This window comes from Amblyomma mixtum, chromosome 3 (assembly GCF_055824585.1).
Source record: "Amblyomma mixtum isolate Tamu chromosome 3, ASM5582458v1, whole genome shotgun sequence".
Taxonomy (NCBI): Eukaryota; Metazoa; Arthropoda; class Arachnida; order Ixodida; family Ixodidae; genus Amblyomma; species Amblyomma mixtum.
Window position 1 is genome coordinate 122,725,089 of NC_143014.1, and position 15,736 is coordinate 122,740,824.

Consider the following 15,736-nt stretch of genomic DNA (forward strand, 5'->3'; position numbering starts at 1 on the left):
TGACCCTTACGGGTCACTGGGCGCCGTGGTCGATCCTTGGTCCAGGATGCCGCACTTGACTGCTGCCATCTTGGCTCGGCGCACTAGGAATCGTTGCGCTTCCTCGTCCTCGCTGGCCAGCAAGTGCTCCCACTGCATCACACTCGGGTTTATTCTTGGCTCTAAGTCTGCCTTAGGGCAGGTCCATGTGATATGTTCTAGTGTAGGTTTACCCTGACACCACGGACATTCGTCTGCATATTGTGTAGGGAAAATCTTGTGTAGTTTGTGAAGGTGTGGGTAGGTACCGGTTTGTAGTCTGCGCCAGTCTACCGCCTCCTCTTTGGTGAGCCTATTGTGCGGGGCTGGGTAGCGTTTCCGCTCACCCCTGTAATGATCGAGTATATCTGAGTACGTGGGGGTAACTGGGTCAAAGGTGCCTGTGGTGCAAAGTGCTGAGTCTGCTCGGTTGACGTATCCTCGAGCTAACTCGTCTGCTGCCACGTTGCCCCTCATCCCCTCATGTCCCGGAACCCACACTATACTATGTTTAGTGTTTTTGTGTCTTCTCGTCGTGTGTAGAATATGGTTGGCGATGCTGTCGATCCTGCCTCTTGTGTAGTTTCTACATGCTTGTTTGGAGTCCGTCACTATAGTGAGGTTGTGTCCTGTTGCGTTGCCGTGCGATATTGCCAGAGCAATGGCGGCTTCTTCAGCTGCTTCTATGTTTGGGTTGTTTATCGTTGCGCTGGTTATTTCTTGCCCTCCTTCGTCTGTTACAACGGCGATTGTTTTGCGTTGGTATCGGTACTTTGCTGCGTCCGTGTAGACTACGTTGGGATTGTCGCTTAGTTCCCTGGTGAGTGCTCGGACTCTGGCTTGTCGTCTTTCATGATGTAAATTCGGATCCATATGTCGTGGTATTGGTCTTACCCGGATGTTGTTTCTGTCTTAATTATTAATCTGTTCCTTGTTTCTTTGTGTGCCTAGAGGTAGCCGTAATTTCTCCAGTAGGTGTCTTCCCGTTCTGGTTTGAGTGAGTCTATCTAATTGCGCACTACGTTGCGCTTCTCGTAGTTCGTCGAAGGTGTTTGATACTCCCAGGGCCATTAGTTTTTCGGTTGGTGTGGACATTGGAAGTTTGAGCGCCGTTTTGTACGCTTTGCGTAGTATGGTGTCGATTTGTAGAGTCTCTTGCTTGTTTAGTTCGTGGTAGGGGAGGCTGTACGTAACCCTGCTCGTGACGAGGCTGTCAATGAGTCTTAGGGTGTCCTGTTCTCTCATCCCCTTCTTTCTACTGCTGATTCTTCGCACGATTCTGGCGACTTGCTCTGTTGTATTCTTAATAGAGGCAATGGTTTTGCTACATCGGCCTGTGTTTTGCAGCCACATTCCAAGTACCCTGACTTCCGTTTTCTCAGGTATTGTCTCGTTTCCGAGTTTCAGGATGATTTGGGAGTCGTATTTTCGTGTACCTTTTTTGATTCTTACGTATTCTGATTTTTCTGCTGAGCACGATAATCCTCTGGCCCTTCGTCTACGTTCTACGTGTTCCTTTCTGTGTCTGCGTCTTGTTATTTCGGCTGTACCCACCAAGAAACCTGGCGTATTGTTCAGTATGGTCAATCGCTTTTTGTAGCCGCTCTTGTTTAGCTGCTAGGGAGCCTGTGGTTGTCCATATTGTTATGTCATCTGCATACATTGCGTAGCTGATGTTTTCTATTTCGTCCAGTACTTTCGTGAGTCCTATCATCGCTATGTTGAATAGTAGCGGTGATATTACTGAGCCTTGCGGGGTACCCTTGTTTGGCACCGTGAAGCTCTCCGATCTTGTATCTCCGATGCCTATCGTAGCTGTTCGTTCCGTGAGGAAGGCTTTGACATAACGGAAGGCTCTGCTTCCACAGTTTATGTTATTGAGACCTTCCATGATGGCCGCATGTCCCACGCTATCGAAGGCTCCCTTTATGTCGAGTGCTAGCACTATGTGTTCGCCGCTTCTTGGTATTTCAGTGAGGACATCCTCCTTTAATTGTAGGAGTACGTCTTGCGTGGACAGTCCCCTTCTGAAGCCAAACATGGCATTAGGGTAATATCCCTTGTCCTCCATGTAGTTTGTGATCCTTTCATTAATCACCCTCTCGTATATCTTCCCTAGACAGGAGGTTAGGGAGATTGGTCTTAGGTTTTCAATTTGAAGTCTTTTACCCGGCTTGGGTATCATAATTACCTCTGCATGTTTCCATTCCGCCGGCACGATTCCTTTTTCCCAGATAGCGTTTAGGTACTTCGTAAGCTCGGCGATGGCCGTGTCTCCCATGTTTCTAATGGTAGCGTTATTTATTTTGTCCTTTCCAGCTGCCGTATTCTTTTTTGCTTCCCCTATGGCTGCCCTTACTTCCTCCTCGGTGATTGGCCTATCCATCGCGGGGTTGTTTTCGCCGGTGTATACTTGGTCTTGTTTTGGGTGCATGATTGTGCCGTAGCATTTTTCCCTCAGTGCTTGTGTTAGTTGGTCTTCCGTTCCAGGGAAGGTGTGTAGTAGTCTTTTCATGGACTTGCCGCTTTCCGTTTTGGTTTTTGTGGGGTCTATCAAAGCTCTTAGTATATTCCAAGTTCGGGCCGTGCCTAGTGTTCCTCTAAGTGTTTCCGTGAACTGTTGCCAGTTTTGCGTGGCGATGTTGTCTGCGTGTTCTGATGCCTTCTTAGTCAGTTCTGCGATCTTCAGCTTGAGTTTCCTGTTGTATTTTTGCTGCCTCCATCTCCTGATAAGGCTTCTTCGTGCTTCCCATAGGTGAAGAAGGTGGCTGTCTACGTCTGGGTGTTGTTCCGTGCGAACGATCATCTTCGTGTATTTTTGTCTGACCTTCATAAGCTCCGTGCACCACTCTTCTATGTTGGTTATCGGTTTTATTATTTCGTCGCTGTGGTTTCTGAAGGCTTCCCAGTCTGTGATTTTGGCAGTCCCTAGGCATCTCTTCATTTCTCCTGCGGCTATTTCTAAGTTAAGGATGAAGTGGTCGCTCCCTAAGGTTTCCATTGTATTTTCCCATTGGATATTCTCGTTGTTTTTTGAGAAGGCTAGGTCAGGCGTGGTGTCTTTGCAGACGCTGTTTCCTATCCTCGTCGTAGTTGTGGGGTCGTTAGCTAGCTCCATGCAGTATTTTTCTGCGCTTTCTGCTATGCTTTTACCTTTGGCATTGAGTTTTTGGTACCCCCAAATGGGGTTTGCCGCATTAAAGTCTCCTAGGATCAACAGTGGGTTCTGGCCTGCCATATCGCTGGCTTGTTTGAACAGTTCGTGTATTCTGGGGTTCTTTTGTTTTGGGGGCTGTATACAAAACAAAAGAACCCCAGAATACACGAACTGTTCAAACAAGCCAGCGATATGGCAAGCCAGAACCCACTGTTGATCCTGGAAAAACTGCTCATCATCGGAAAAACTTCATCGGAAAAACTTCTCAGCATAACGTCATCACTGTCGTCCTCGCTCCCTGAAACAATGTACACTTCGGTGTCTAAGTCACCATCGTCTGAAGAAGATGACGACGAAGAAAAGCGTCTTTTCCGCGAAGACGGGCCAGGAATACACGCGTCGCCTCCGCTGGGTGCCATTTTTAAAACCCAGGTTGCCATACGAAAAAAACGTTTATGCGGTAGAAAACGAAATAAACTAAAGCCCCTAGATAATTTGAAAGTAGCGACACTCTCCTCCACTCCGGCGTTTTCCTCCTCGAATATCCTCGCCCGCCGGCTGCGCGCGCTGCACACGGCACGCTTTTTTGGGCGTCGCTCGCTCGTCGTCCGGGCAGTTGGTTGACAGATGCGCGCGCTCTGAAGTTCGCGCTTTTTCCACGCTCTGTTATTGAATAAAAACACGAGAAAGACATGCGAACGCGTGACTACCACGAGCCACATAAATTAGCGTCTCGTACGCGCAATGAAAGTGCCAATTACGAGCGCTTGCGGCACACAAAACCACTTGCTGCATACATCTCACATTCTTTTTGACTTTTCAATACCGTCATTCTCAACACGGCATAGTATATGAAGCGTAATATTTACAATATGTTTGAACATTCCTGAATATTTTCAGCATACCAATGTTTAGTTAAATGTAGATTCACTTCGAACTAATTATTGCGGAAGCACAGTTTATGAAGTTGTTCACGAGTGAAGTTTCAGAAGTGGGATGGTTGCTGGGAACAAGCTGGGCCATTTACTTCGATGGCCGTCCTAAATTTTTTTATTAAGGTTCAGTCTGAGTTTGGCACCGCGCAGTGCACATGCAACGGCCTAATCGTTTTGAAAACGAATACGAACTTTTTCTATTAAGCATGAAACGACTTCAGCTCCCGCTGTCGGCGACCTTGAGGTGATGTCGAGCCGAGAGCCAAAGATCCGCGCACCGATTTTCCGTCATCCAAGGAAAGTGTCCGCACCCCAAAATTTGGCCCTCTCAACCACCGAAATTTGACCTTGTCCGAATTTCATCAAAATTGGTGTGAAGCGTAATTTTAATATGACCAATTCAATGGTGAGATCCAAAATTAGGTGGGCTATCCCCAAAATTTGTCTCTCTGGAACCCATAAATTTGACGTCGTCCATACTTGACCAACATTGGGGTCCAACCTAATTTGACTATGGGAAACTCAGTGTTGACTTAAAAATTTAGGTAGACCACCCCCAAAGTTTGGCACACTGGGGCATTTTCCGCCCACATTCTATTCCTTTTTAAATCCGCTTAAAGAGATGTTACGTTAGGAAAGAAAAAAAACTGATAGCAACGACCGTGAAAAAACCCAAGAGAAAGTTATAGGGTCTTAGCAATTTGGTCAGCCACAGTCAAGGCTATGCCAAAGCAAGTGCCTGACTAATATAAGTCTTGAGTATAAATACAGTCACAATATGACACACAGTTTTTCAGATGCAATGTTTATTACAGAGGAGTCGTGCAGTTTTACGCCAAAAATACACATAAAAAACACGAATAAGCCAGCTGTGGACATCTGTCACCCGTTGGGTGCAGTCCTCAAAACAAAACACAGAAAACAAAAACATACTTAGGGAAATGAAACAGCTCAGATGTAGGCCTATAGTTTTTGAGCGGGTGATGTATTCAACAAAAGGCTACGCGACCATGCTCTGCTAAAGCAAAAGATCACAAACTGTAGCAATGAATATAGAAAAATGGCATGCATTACATATTTACAATACTTGAGTACATTCAGGTAACAATGCAAAGCGCTGAAGTGATTAAAAAACGAATTATTTATGTGAATGCAATATGAGGTCTTTTCCTAGAATGTGGCATTGATAATCTCACCTGGTAGAAGCGTAACGGTTCAGCAAAACAAGAAATAAGCGTAGATCGTTAGACAAGTTGCATAAATAAAAAAAATCTAGGTTAAATCTCGCTCGGGACATGCGCCGCATTACTGCGATGTGCACCATTACCAGAGGTTCGGAAAATTTACCGCACCGCGGATACCGCTGCACGCATACCAGCACTTTTGCTTCCACACTTGCTAACACATGCACACACATTGTATGCATCAGCCGCCGCTATTATAGCACGTTGAGCGTAACCATGAAGTGACAACTATAACACGTATAACGACGAAAAATGATCAGTGAATTAAGTGAGGTTGTTGGCTTTGTGATGCGCATGCATGCAGTTTCAGTATACACAGTCGCTTGGAAGAAATGCACAGTTGCTCGCAGAGGTGGGCAGTCTTCGTCAGGGTCAAGTTCTTGCGGCCGATGTTGCGCAGCCGCTTTTTTCTTCTAATGCTGTCTTTCTTGCCGCTCGGAATCGCGAAAAGAACAAAGGCTTTTTCAGGCCGGCTTGTGCACTGAAATGCGCAGCAACTCGGCATAGTGCTGCACTAAAAGAGCGCGAATAACGCGAAGTGCAAGCGCGCAATGCCAGGGAGCTCGGTCGCAGCAGCGGCGGCTGGCCAAAATATGGCGCCGACGAAAAATGAAAACACAAAAAGAGCGAACTTTCCGCGCGCTTTTCCCGGAGACCGCCCGCGGAGCCAATCACCGTTGAGAAAAGCGCCGATGGGAGAGGTGAGAGAGGAGGATCGGCGAGGGTGCGCGGCGCGGCGGCATAGTTCACAGAAAGACGCTACTTTCAAATTATCGAGGGGCTTTAAAATAAACAGGACAGTGCTGCCATCTGTCGACCAAAATGCCATCTAAGCCACGCACGAGCGCTGATCGTCCGAAACGCTGAAGGGAAGAACATATATTCAGCGAGGACGAGCTACAGTCGTCCAAAACAGTTTGGGGACAGCTTGGCAGGGACGAGCCCAGCTCGTCCAAAACGGTTAAGGGGTTAAACTTGGCCCTGCACTTGTAGATGCACCCGCATCAAGCGATGATGACCGGCGTGCTCGCCAGGCTGCTGCATACGCACGTTGTTTAGCTAGCCGTTCTTCCCGTTCTTCGTCTGTTTCTTCGGCGCGGCGCCGTCGCTTGGCCGCAGCAGATCGTTCCAGCCTCGCCTTGTACACATCATCCGACATAGCGCACTGATAGGAGCGCAATACAAGGTGCGCCGCTGTGTAAGGAGGCGCCACGACCATCGATGCCAAAACAGTGCAAGCAGTATTGCATTCGCAATAAAAAAACGAAATGGGCACAAACAACTCGCCCCCAACTTCTCAGCACTAAAAAAAATTTTATTCGCCATCCACACACCAGGCGAGTCACATTTAAAAGGAAGAGCTAAAATAATGAGTGAGTTGTGGCTGTCTTGTCACTGACAGATGACTGCTCCCGGAGAAAGTTGCGCCTATTTTTAGTAGTTCCCACGGCGAGGGAACCTTCACTTGGACCTGATGGAGTCAATTGCCAGTTTTGGACGGCACCTGAAGAGTGTGGAGGAAAGCATGCGGTTAGGTTAATACAACATCACTGACGTTAAAACACAGCTCTTCCCCAATCTAGAAGCTGTCGGTAGGGCACCGTGCAGATGACTGGGAGGACAGCAGTTAAAGCGCTTGCAAGTGAATCTGCTGAAGCAAACGATTGTACAGTTGGTCTCGAGATCTCGCCGTTTGGTGTTCACTGCGAAGTGGGTTACCGCGGTGTATCACGTCGTGTGGCAACGAATACCGAGTCACGCTATCAAGCCTGAGATCAAGCCTGAGATCATATCAAGCTCACACGCCAGGTAGCTAAACTGCTATTTATCGGCAGTTTCAAAAAGTTGGCTTCGCCTTGACTCCCTGTTCATGGTCGCCACGCAATGCACCGAAGAAAATTAAAGGTGGGCCGCCGTTGGGCCGGCCACGGCGCACAGATTAGACTCTCGCTGCTGCAGGGAACGTGGTAATCTGGACCTGAGGTGCACTCGTACACTCCCTCATGAATCCCACGAATTCCATCCATTCCGCTGCAAAGTCATTTGCCTTCTGGCGAGCTGTGCGTCACGCGCAGGAGCGAGGGCTGCGGTCTAGCTCTACATTTTTTTTTTAAGTAGGCTAGAAAACGATTTAACCGTGCAACGTTCACCGAAGCGCAAAATCAGCCACCAATTGTATTGGACACGGCTTAAATTGTGAAGACTGATTTTTTTTCTATGCGCAGGGGCCATGCAGTGGGGTGCCACACACAAGCGTATAGCTACAGTGTACACGACGGCACGCTATCATATCTAAACTTTATAACTGAAAGTTGGTAGGGGTTTAACGTATTTAAACCACATATACATGCGAAAGCAGGTGTTCATTCTTCAATTGGACGGGACACAAGCTCCGCCCTGAGGGTATGACGCGATATTTTCATATCGGGTTAATAATGCGCATGTATGTAGAATTGGTTGTTGGCAAGTCCTCATACTGCTACCAGCGCAGCGGTTAAGCGACGCGCCTCTGCACTGGCAGGTGGCTGTTCTTGTCACAGCCACCCCTATAGGGATTGTGCGACCCATGTTGGTCTTCCCGAGCACCCTCTCGCGCAGCCGGCGCGACGCTCCTCCGAACTATACCTGAGCTTACTGGTATTGCCCTCGGGGCAACTCGGGTTGCTAGGCAACAGCACAAGACCGAAAGCGTACGGTGACAAAAGAGCTACAGGTCCAAGATTCCTGGTCTGTGTTGGTGAGCGCATGAGTGCTCTCGCACTCATAAGTGCCTCCCCAAATCTGTAAAAGTTAAGGCCCGTTTGCCCCAGTCGGAAGCACTCACCTTCAGCTGAACTTTTTTTCGGTCCCTTGGGCCCCTTGGACGGAGCTGTACTCGTCCCCTGCTGCGCGCTCGAGTGCAAGCCCGGCTGTGCTCGCTCCTGCCGAGAAGTTGGGGCTTTCTTCGGTGCCGTCGAACCAGCACCTTTCACTTGGGGGGCGTTCCCCAGATCCTTCAAAGCTGGGCGGCCCGTTCCAGTGTCAGACTTTTGTTCCGAGGGCTTGCTGGCCTTCGACATGGAGGCCTCCATGTTCGCAATCTGCTTCACGGCTTGCTTCACAAGTAAGCCGTAGGCGAGCACCAGCAAGCCCTTTGCAAACGCGACCAAACCTCGGGCGAGCGACCTGTATTCACCGCCGTGTACTACTACACGGCGGTGAATACAGAGGGCTGCGGAGGGCTGCAGAGGGTTTGAATACAGATGGTTCGTCGAGGGCTTCCTGACGCCCGTCGTCGAGGGCTTTCTGACGCCCGTCGTCGAGGGCTTTCTGACGCCCGTCGTCGAGGGCTTTCTGACGCCCGTCGTCGAGGGCTTTCTGACGCCCGTCGTCGAGGGCTTTCTGACGCCCGTCGTCGAGGGCTTTCTGACGCCCGTCGTCGAGGGCTTTCTGACGCCCGTCGTCGAGGGCTTTCTGACGCCCGTCGTCGAGGGCTTTCTGACGCCCGTCGTCGAGGGCTTTCTGACGCCCGTCGTCGAGGGCTTTCTGACGCCCGTCGTCGAGGGCTTTCTGACGCCCGTCGTCGAGGGCTTTCTGACGCCCGTCGTCGAGGGCTTTCTGACGCCCGTCGTCGAGGGCTTTCTGACGCCCGTCGTCGAGGGCTTTCTGACGCCCGTCGTCGAGGGCTTTCTGACGCCCGTCGTCGAGGGCTTTCTGACGCCCGTCGTCGAGGGCTTTCTGACGCCCGTCGTCGAGGGCTTCCTGACGCCCGTCGTCGAGGGCTTCCTGCTGCTCGTAGTCGACGGCTTGCTTTTTCCTACTGCTTCCGCTGTGGCTGTGGCCGCCTTGCTTTTATCGCCATTGACGTGCTTCATTCCGGTATGAAGCGTGAAGACCGAAGGCTCTTCGTTGCAGCTCACGCGGTCGTTGCAGCTCTCACGAGCTTTCGCTGAAGGCTGCTGCTTTGACTGCTCCGGCACGAGCTTCTGTTCGACGGCTGCAGCGCCACCTAGTATCGCATGAGCTTTTACGGTTTTGATCTAACCCTTTGATCAATGTAGTTGAGCGGCTGCGAATTTAAAGATGACGTTGTCGTTGTCCTCGAAAGGAAATTGGTACGTGCTTTATGTGGGCGACTGGCCAAGACCCGTGTGGCGACTTTCCCAATGTTCAAAAAGAAAAAAAAAATTGAAGCTGGGCACATTTTACTGTCTATTCTTTTTTTTCAAGGGAAAGAAGAAGTGTTCAGAAAATTGCCTCTTTGCGCATGCGCACAGTGGCTCGTTTTGTGGAAACAATGGTGTGCACTGTTCAAGACGAGCAAATGCAGGCATTGTTAGAAAGAAAAAAATTGTAGGGGACGTTTAAGCTCAGCTTTCAGCGTATGACGCGGTAGTGTTTATAGGTCAATACAAAGTGACCAGACGTCCCGATTCAGGCGGGACATGACCCTCTTTTGAGGGCCTGGTCCTGCTGTCCCGCCAGCATGCTTGTGGGACGGCGTTTTGTCCCGCCTTCGCTACACTGGCTACACGCGCTCTGCCTAGCTCCACAAACCAGCCTAAATAATGGCAAAAACAAGCCATTGCCAGGCGGCTCGCGGAAAAGCGCTCGCAATGGCGAGTCGCGTCTTTTCTCGTCCTTTTCTCGAACTATAGCTAGATCTAGCCACAAAAACTTTTAGTGTTGGTTAGCTAGTGAGCCGAAGTTAAATCCGGGTACAAAAATTGTTTGCCTATGCTATAGTTATGCGTTTGTCCACGCTCTTCCCTCAGCGTGCTTGCGTTTGTTTGTTTTAATGCTTCGTTGTCGCATCAATGATAATGCCTGAATGGAAGTGCAAGTTCAACAGAGAACTGGGTAAAGAGTTCCTATTCCTGAAGAAAGTGAAGTCGGGGTACGATGTCCGCTGCGAGAAATGTGGAAGAGACTTTTCCATCGCCCGCATTGGACGTCTTGAAATTTTAAAGCACATAGGCACCGTGAAGCACAAGCGGTATATGTCAGCTGCTGCGTCTTCCATTGTACTGAAGAAGCTTTTCAGGCAAGAACATGCCCCCCCCCCCCCCCCTTAATGTCCCGCTTTGAGGCCAGAAGAATATGGTCACTTTAGTACCCCATATACGCGGAATCGGTAATTCTCTACTCAACATTCACAGATCCCTGGGAGTCCTCATGTCACTCCTGGCGCAGTGGTGCAGCGATTAAAGGAGTGGAGACACCAAATTTTGAAGCTATAAAAAGCCTGCTATGGGATTCCTATGTATGCAAGGGCACTCAAAGCCAGGTGTTGGAGGCAACAAACGTTTAAAAAATATTTTAATTCGGTTCCAAAGATTACCTAAATGCTCACTCTCACGATCTAGACCCATCGTTAGCGCCATCAACGCTGACGTCCCCAACTGTTCGCGCTTTTCTATTAACTCTATGCTTTTCTACCCATCTCGCGAGCCGTCCGCTACACACTCGTAAAGAGGGGCGGCGCCGCTCCCATACTTGCAGGTAAATTAATTTTTTCCCGGTGTGAGCAAACAAGAATATGACATAACTGTTGTTGGTACGTGGTGAAAAGCTGTTCCGCTTGGAGGGCACAAGGGTACAACCACTGGGGTTGGGGCGAACGATACCTGAACGAGGCACTGCACGAGGCGCGCTGCCGTTTTCTTCGACCCGAAAGACGCGGGTTCGATCCCGGCCGCGGCGGCCGAATTTCGATGAAGGCGAAATTCTAGAGGCCCGTGTGCTGTGCGATGTCAGTGCACGTTGAAGAACCCCAGGTGGTCGGAATTTCCGGAGCCCTTCACTACGGCGTCCCTTATAGCCTGAGTTGCTTCGGGACGTTAAACCCCAATAAACCAAACCAAGCCGTTTTCTTCCTCGCTCGAACCTGTCTTCGCAAGCAACGCGCACAGATTAGTTGTTTCGAAAAAAACATAACAGTGTTTGTGATGAACAGCTTCCGACTTCGTCGGCGGTTCATCAATTTGCTCAAAACATAGTGACTGGCTAGTTGGTTCTGCATACTGGAAAATTGCAGCGCAGCAGTAACAAGGACGAGACGAGAAGGACGCAAACACAGGCGCTGACTATAACAACTGTGTTTTATTGCTCTGAGCCAGCCTATTCAATTCAGCCTATTCACTTCCCCTGTCGTGCGGCAACATCTATATAGGCCAAACAGGGAGATGCCTGAACACAAGGCTACAAGAGCACAAAAGGAATTTAAGGGACCCAAACTCAGGGGAACTCGCCTTACACTGTAGCCAGTGCGAGGGTTGCACCCCTGCCCTTGAAAGAACAGTTATTCTTCGCAAGTGTCAGGACACCACCAGAAGGTTGATAGCAGAGGCTCCGGCGATATCAAAATGCGCAGATAAGTGTGTCAGCAACCCCTCTGTGCGCCTTAGTGAAAAAGAAATATCATTTCTGAACGCCAATGATACGACGAAAGACTGGAGAAATGGGAGACAATTTTGATAATCGTGCCACGAATGCGTGAGGTGATGTGTTGGTTCTGTTTTGTTGTTTTGTACCTAGTTCTCATATAGGCTGGCTCAGAGCAATAAAACACAGTTGTTAGTCAGCGCTTGTGTTTGCGTCCTTCTCGTCTCGTCCTTGTTACTGCTGCGCTGCAATTTTCCAGGGTTCATCAATATTTGTATTTACTCCTGCACAGATATTGATAAGCCATCTGTTTGCAGCAGAATGTTTTCAAGGTCAGTGACAGAAGCTACAGTTTTGAACAGCTCCTTGTGCAGCTTGTTGCAGCCGTTCACGAAGCAGCTACCATCTTCTTCCACATAACAGCCCTGGGAATCACTAGACGGCTTGCCGCTAGCTTTCTGCAGTAGAAATTAAACTACACAAACCTTCCAAGTTATTTCGTCCTGTATAGATTCATGTTGCCACTCCGTAGATGGTAGAGTCGCAGTCGCCAGGTCACCAATCGTCAGCGCAGTCTGACTGTTTTCCGCCGAGCGGGAAAGAGGCACCAGCTCATCCGGGCTGACTCCCTCTACAGGCTCGCCTGAGGAGGACGTATACTATACTCCGTTTCATACATCATGTGCAACGCTGTGAAGGCTACGGAAGTAGTTCGCAAAAAAAAAAATAAAGAGAAAGTTATCGCTCCGCGCTGTATTGTGGCCGTGCGGTCTAACGCGTCGCTCCGGGGAGTCGACAGGCAGTGGGGGTGCGTGGGTTCAAATCCCGGCTGGTAGAACTTTTTTTTTTTCGCGCATTTTTTTTTCATCGCAAGTTGAATTTCGCGTGACTTGAATGAGAAAACTCGTTTCGTTCAGAATCGCTTGAATATTATGGCGTGTTCTGAAATGAACTGCATGCATCTGTTCATTTGATGCATACCGCGTTAATGTGAGCTGTCCGAAATTCGTTGTCAATGAGCTCGCACCGGCTTTTGGTCACTAGTAGCGGTTTTCTTCCCGATTCTGCAGCATTGTGACTATACTTTTTAGATGCAAGCTAGAGGTTTGTGCGAAAGATGACGTTCATTCGTCGGGTTTAATTAATTAGCACAGTGCTGAGTGCTCCGCCGTGGCCCGATTAACAAGTGGCCGTCTGTAACTTTCGGGTCAAATTATTTTTACACACATCACCTCGATATGGCTTGTTTTCCCGTGCAGTCAGGTAAAAAGAGTTCCAAGCTGTGGGAGCGTCAAGTAAAATGCAGAAAAAGTTGTACAACGCGTTTGCGAGAAATGATTTATTCTGGAAACAGCCAGTGGTGCTTTTTCAAGAGCCACGCTATGATATGGAGCATTGCCTATGACGACAATGCTATTGGCCGGAATGTTTGGCAAAAACTTGTCGGTGAACCACTTCTCAAAGTAGTTGCCATCCATCTCAGAGTGGTAGTCAGCGTGGTTTCCCTTTTTTGCTCTGAAGAAGTCAGCAGTGTCTTCCACGAATCCTGTTGCACTGCTCCACCATGTACAAGAATCAAACGGGCCCATTTTCCCGAAGGCGCAGACAATCCCGTTGTTAAACATTTCAGAAAGGCATCCTGAGATGACTTTACAGCTTGTCCTGTCAGACGTATTCTTTTGTGTACCCTGCGTTCACCCAGGTTTCATCTAGGTAGACGATGCACCTGTAAATGCAAAACAACCGAGTACACGAGTCAATGCTTGTAAGTAAACAAACACGCTGCAGCATGTAAGTAGGCAATGCACTGCAACAAACGCACTGCTGACCCCTGTCGCACAAACAGCCGCTCAAAGACACTCGAGAAAAAGAATTATCTCAGCTTAATTGCTCCCTGGTTCGGGCTTATATTTCACGCCCAGGCGGCATTTGGTAGCCAGCTTATATTCACTGTATGTTTGCATGGGGTACTTGACTAATTCGGCAACGTTTGAAATCTCTTCACTCGTGGCGACTGCGAACAAAAATTGCCAGTAAAAGTAAACTGGGGTAGTTTGTAAGACTCCGCAGGCAAACGTCCGGAGGGAAAAGAAGGCTTTACTGTCTTTTACTCTGTCCTCTTATCTTTCAACTCTCTTCTACCTGCATGTGGCAACGGTGGAAATCGCGCTTCGTTTCCTTTCGGTGCAGCACAGTTTTGGCAGGAGCGTTTCCCCAGCTTTAATGGTGTCTACACGGTGCGGCGACGCCGAACTTTTGTTGTGATTGCGGGTGCAACAACCGAGGAGGCAGTGGTCACGTGCTAGCGCGCGCTTTTTGGCTCCGCAGCTGACGCCAGCGCCATTGTCGGGGGTAGAAATCGCGCTTCGTTTCCTTACGTTCGCAGCAGTAGCGCCAGTAACTCGCACCACCGGAGCAACTGGCAGTGCACAGTGGGTGTCCATTCGTTCCTACGGCGACGACGAGATGGCACTACCCATTGCAGTGCTACATTTTTGACAGTTTTGCTGTTTTTGCTTGCCGCACCAACTGGGATTTAGCGATTTAATCTGACCCATGCAGACACGTGCCCCACCGAAACACAGCGCAAAACTGGTCGTGAAACATCACCACTACGCAAAAGGTCGACAACAGCAACGTGGTTAAGACAATTTCTTCTCAACGTGTTATCCTGAAGCAACACTCACTGTTCTGACTACGAGGTTGCAAAGCTAGCATCAAGCTCTATGTGAAGCCAGTCTAAACGTGCTGCGTAAGAAAATAAGCAAGGAACGACCCGTACCTGCCCTGTCCTCGGAATTCCTTGATCGCCCGCAGGTATCTGCGACGCCAGGCAATGATGTCACTTCGCTCGGTCAGTGCAGGATTCCGTTTTCTTTTATGAAATGTGAATCCGATGTCCTTCATCAACCTCCACAATGTGGTTTTCTTGAAGTTCGGCAGGTCGTCGTCCTCATTGCCAGCCTTTAGCACACTGCCCAGTGTTGGGACTTCCTTCTTCGCGTACATACTGTGCACTTTCAGACGGATGGCATGGACTGTGAAGCTGTCATTCTTGACTATTCGCGAACTTGAAATCTTCACGTCGCGAGGTCTTTTCTTCGGAGACGCCACAGGCCCGCACAGACGCTCCGCCTTGATTTTGGCAACGCTACGGGGAGATACTCCTGTGTTCTCGCTCACAGCACTGTAATGATCGGAGGCCCAGCCAGCGGAGAACGGCGCGCCGGGCTGGCGTCATCGGGCTACGCTGACCTTTCGGAAAGCGCTGCTGTTTTTCGGAGAAGACGCAAGGAAAAGGGTGCCTGGGGGCGGCTTCTGGCGACTGCGTTGGCGTGGACAAAGGCTCTAATCCCCTTCGCCGGCGATGCTGAATGCGGCTCTGGTGTGGGACTGCGCTCCTGGGGACTGGCAGCGGAAACAGGCGAGCCAGTCGGGCGCCATCAGGCCACTTCAGCCGAAGCGCTGCTGCTCGGGGAAGACAAAAGAGACACTGTGTGGGGCAGCTACTGGTGACGGCGTCTGCGTACACAAAGGCGTCTAATCCCCTTCGCCGGGATGGCTGAGTGCGGCGCTTCTCCCGGACTGCCGTGGACCGACGGACGAGACCCAGTGGCGACGACGGCGGGGCGACGGCGCCGCTAACTCATTGCCCGCGTGCGCCCTGGGCAGCCGACAAAGCGGAGAGGCGACACGGCTGATTTGTCCCTTCCACCGAACTGAAGAGGTCACCGGTATGAGCGGTCAGCGCTCGCGTCCCCATCGATCAGGATCGTCACTCAGCAGCGAACGACCTTTGGGCCTGGTCAAACAGTTCGCGACTCAGAGACGCCAAGTTCCTCCTTGCCCGTGTGTGTGTGTCTGTGCGGTGTGCGCGATCACGTGGGGAGGGCGGAGCCTAAGAAGACGCTAGCAGCCCATTGGACGCTCACCCAGAGATCAGATTCCCTAGCTGGGTGCTTGGGGAATCTGAACTGCATTTAAGCAGCAATCTGTGGGGTGCCAAGATCCTCCCCCAT

At 50.0% G+C, this 15,736-nt stretch overlaps 1 protein-coding gene across 1 annotated transcript; it reads right to left on the reverse strand.

The window, feature by feature from the left end:
* Positions 1-4,939: 4,939 nt before the first annotated feature.
* Positions 4,940-8,505, reverse strand: LOC149351668 (uncharacterized). Its single transcript, XM_089577072.1, has 2 exons — positions 8,179-8,505; positions 4,940-6,858 (listed from the first exon to the last, which is right to left on the reverse strand). The coding sequence occupies exons 1-2, from the start codon at positions 8,423-8,425 to the stop codon at positions 6,716-6,718; spliced, it is 390 nt and encodes a 129-aa protein (XP_089433198.1). The 5' UTR covers positions 8,426-8,505; the 3' UTR covers positions 4,940-6,715.
* Between the last annotated feature and the right edge of the window lie 7,231 nt (positions 8,506-15,736).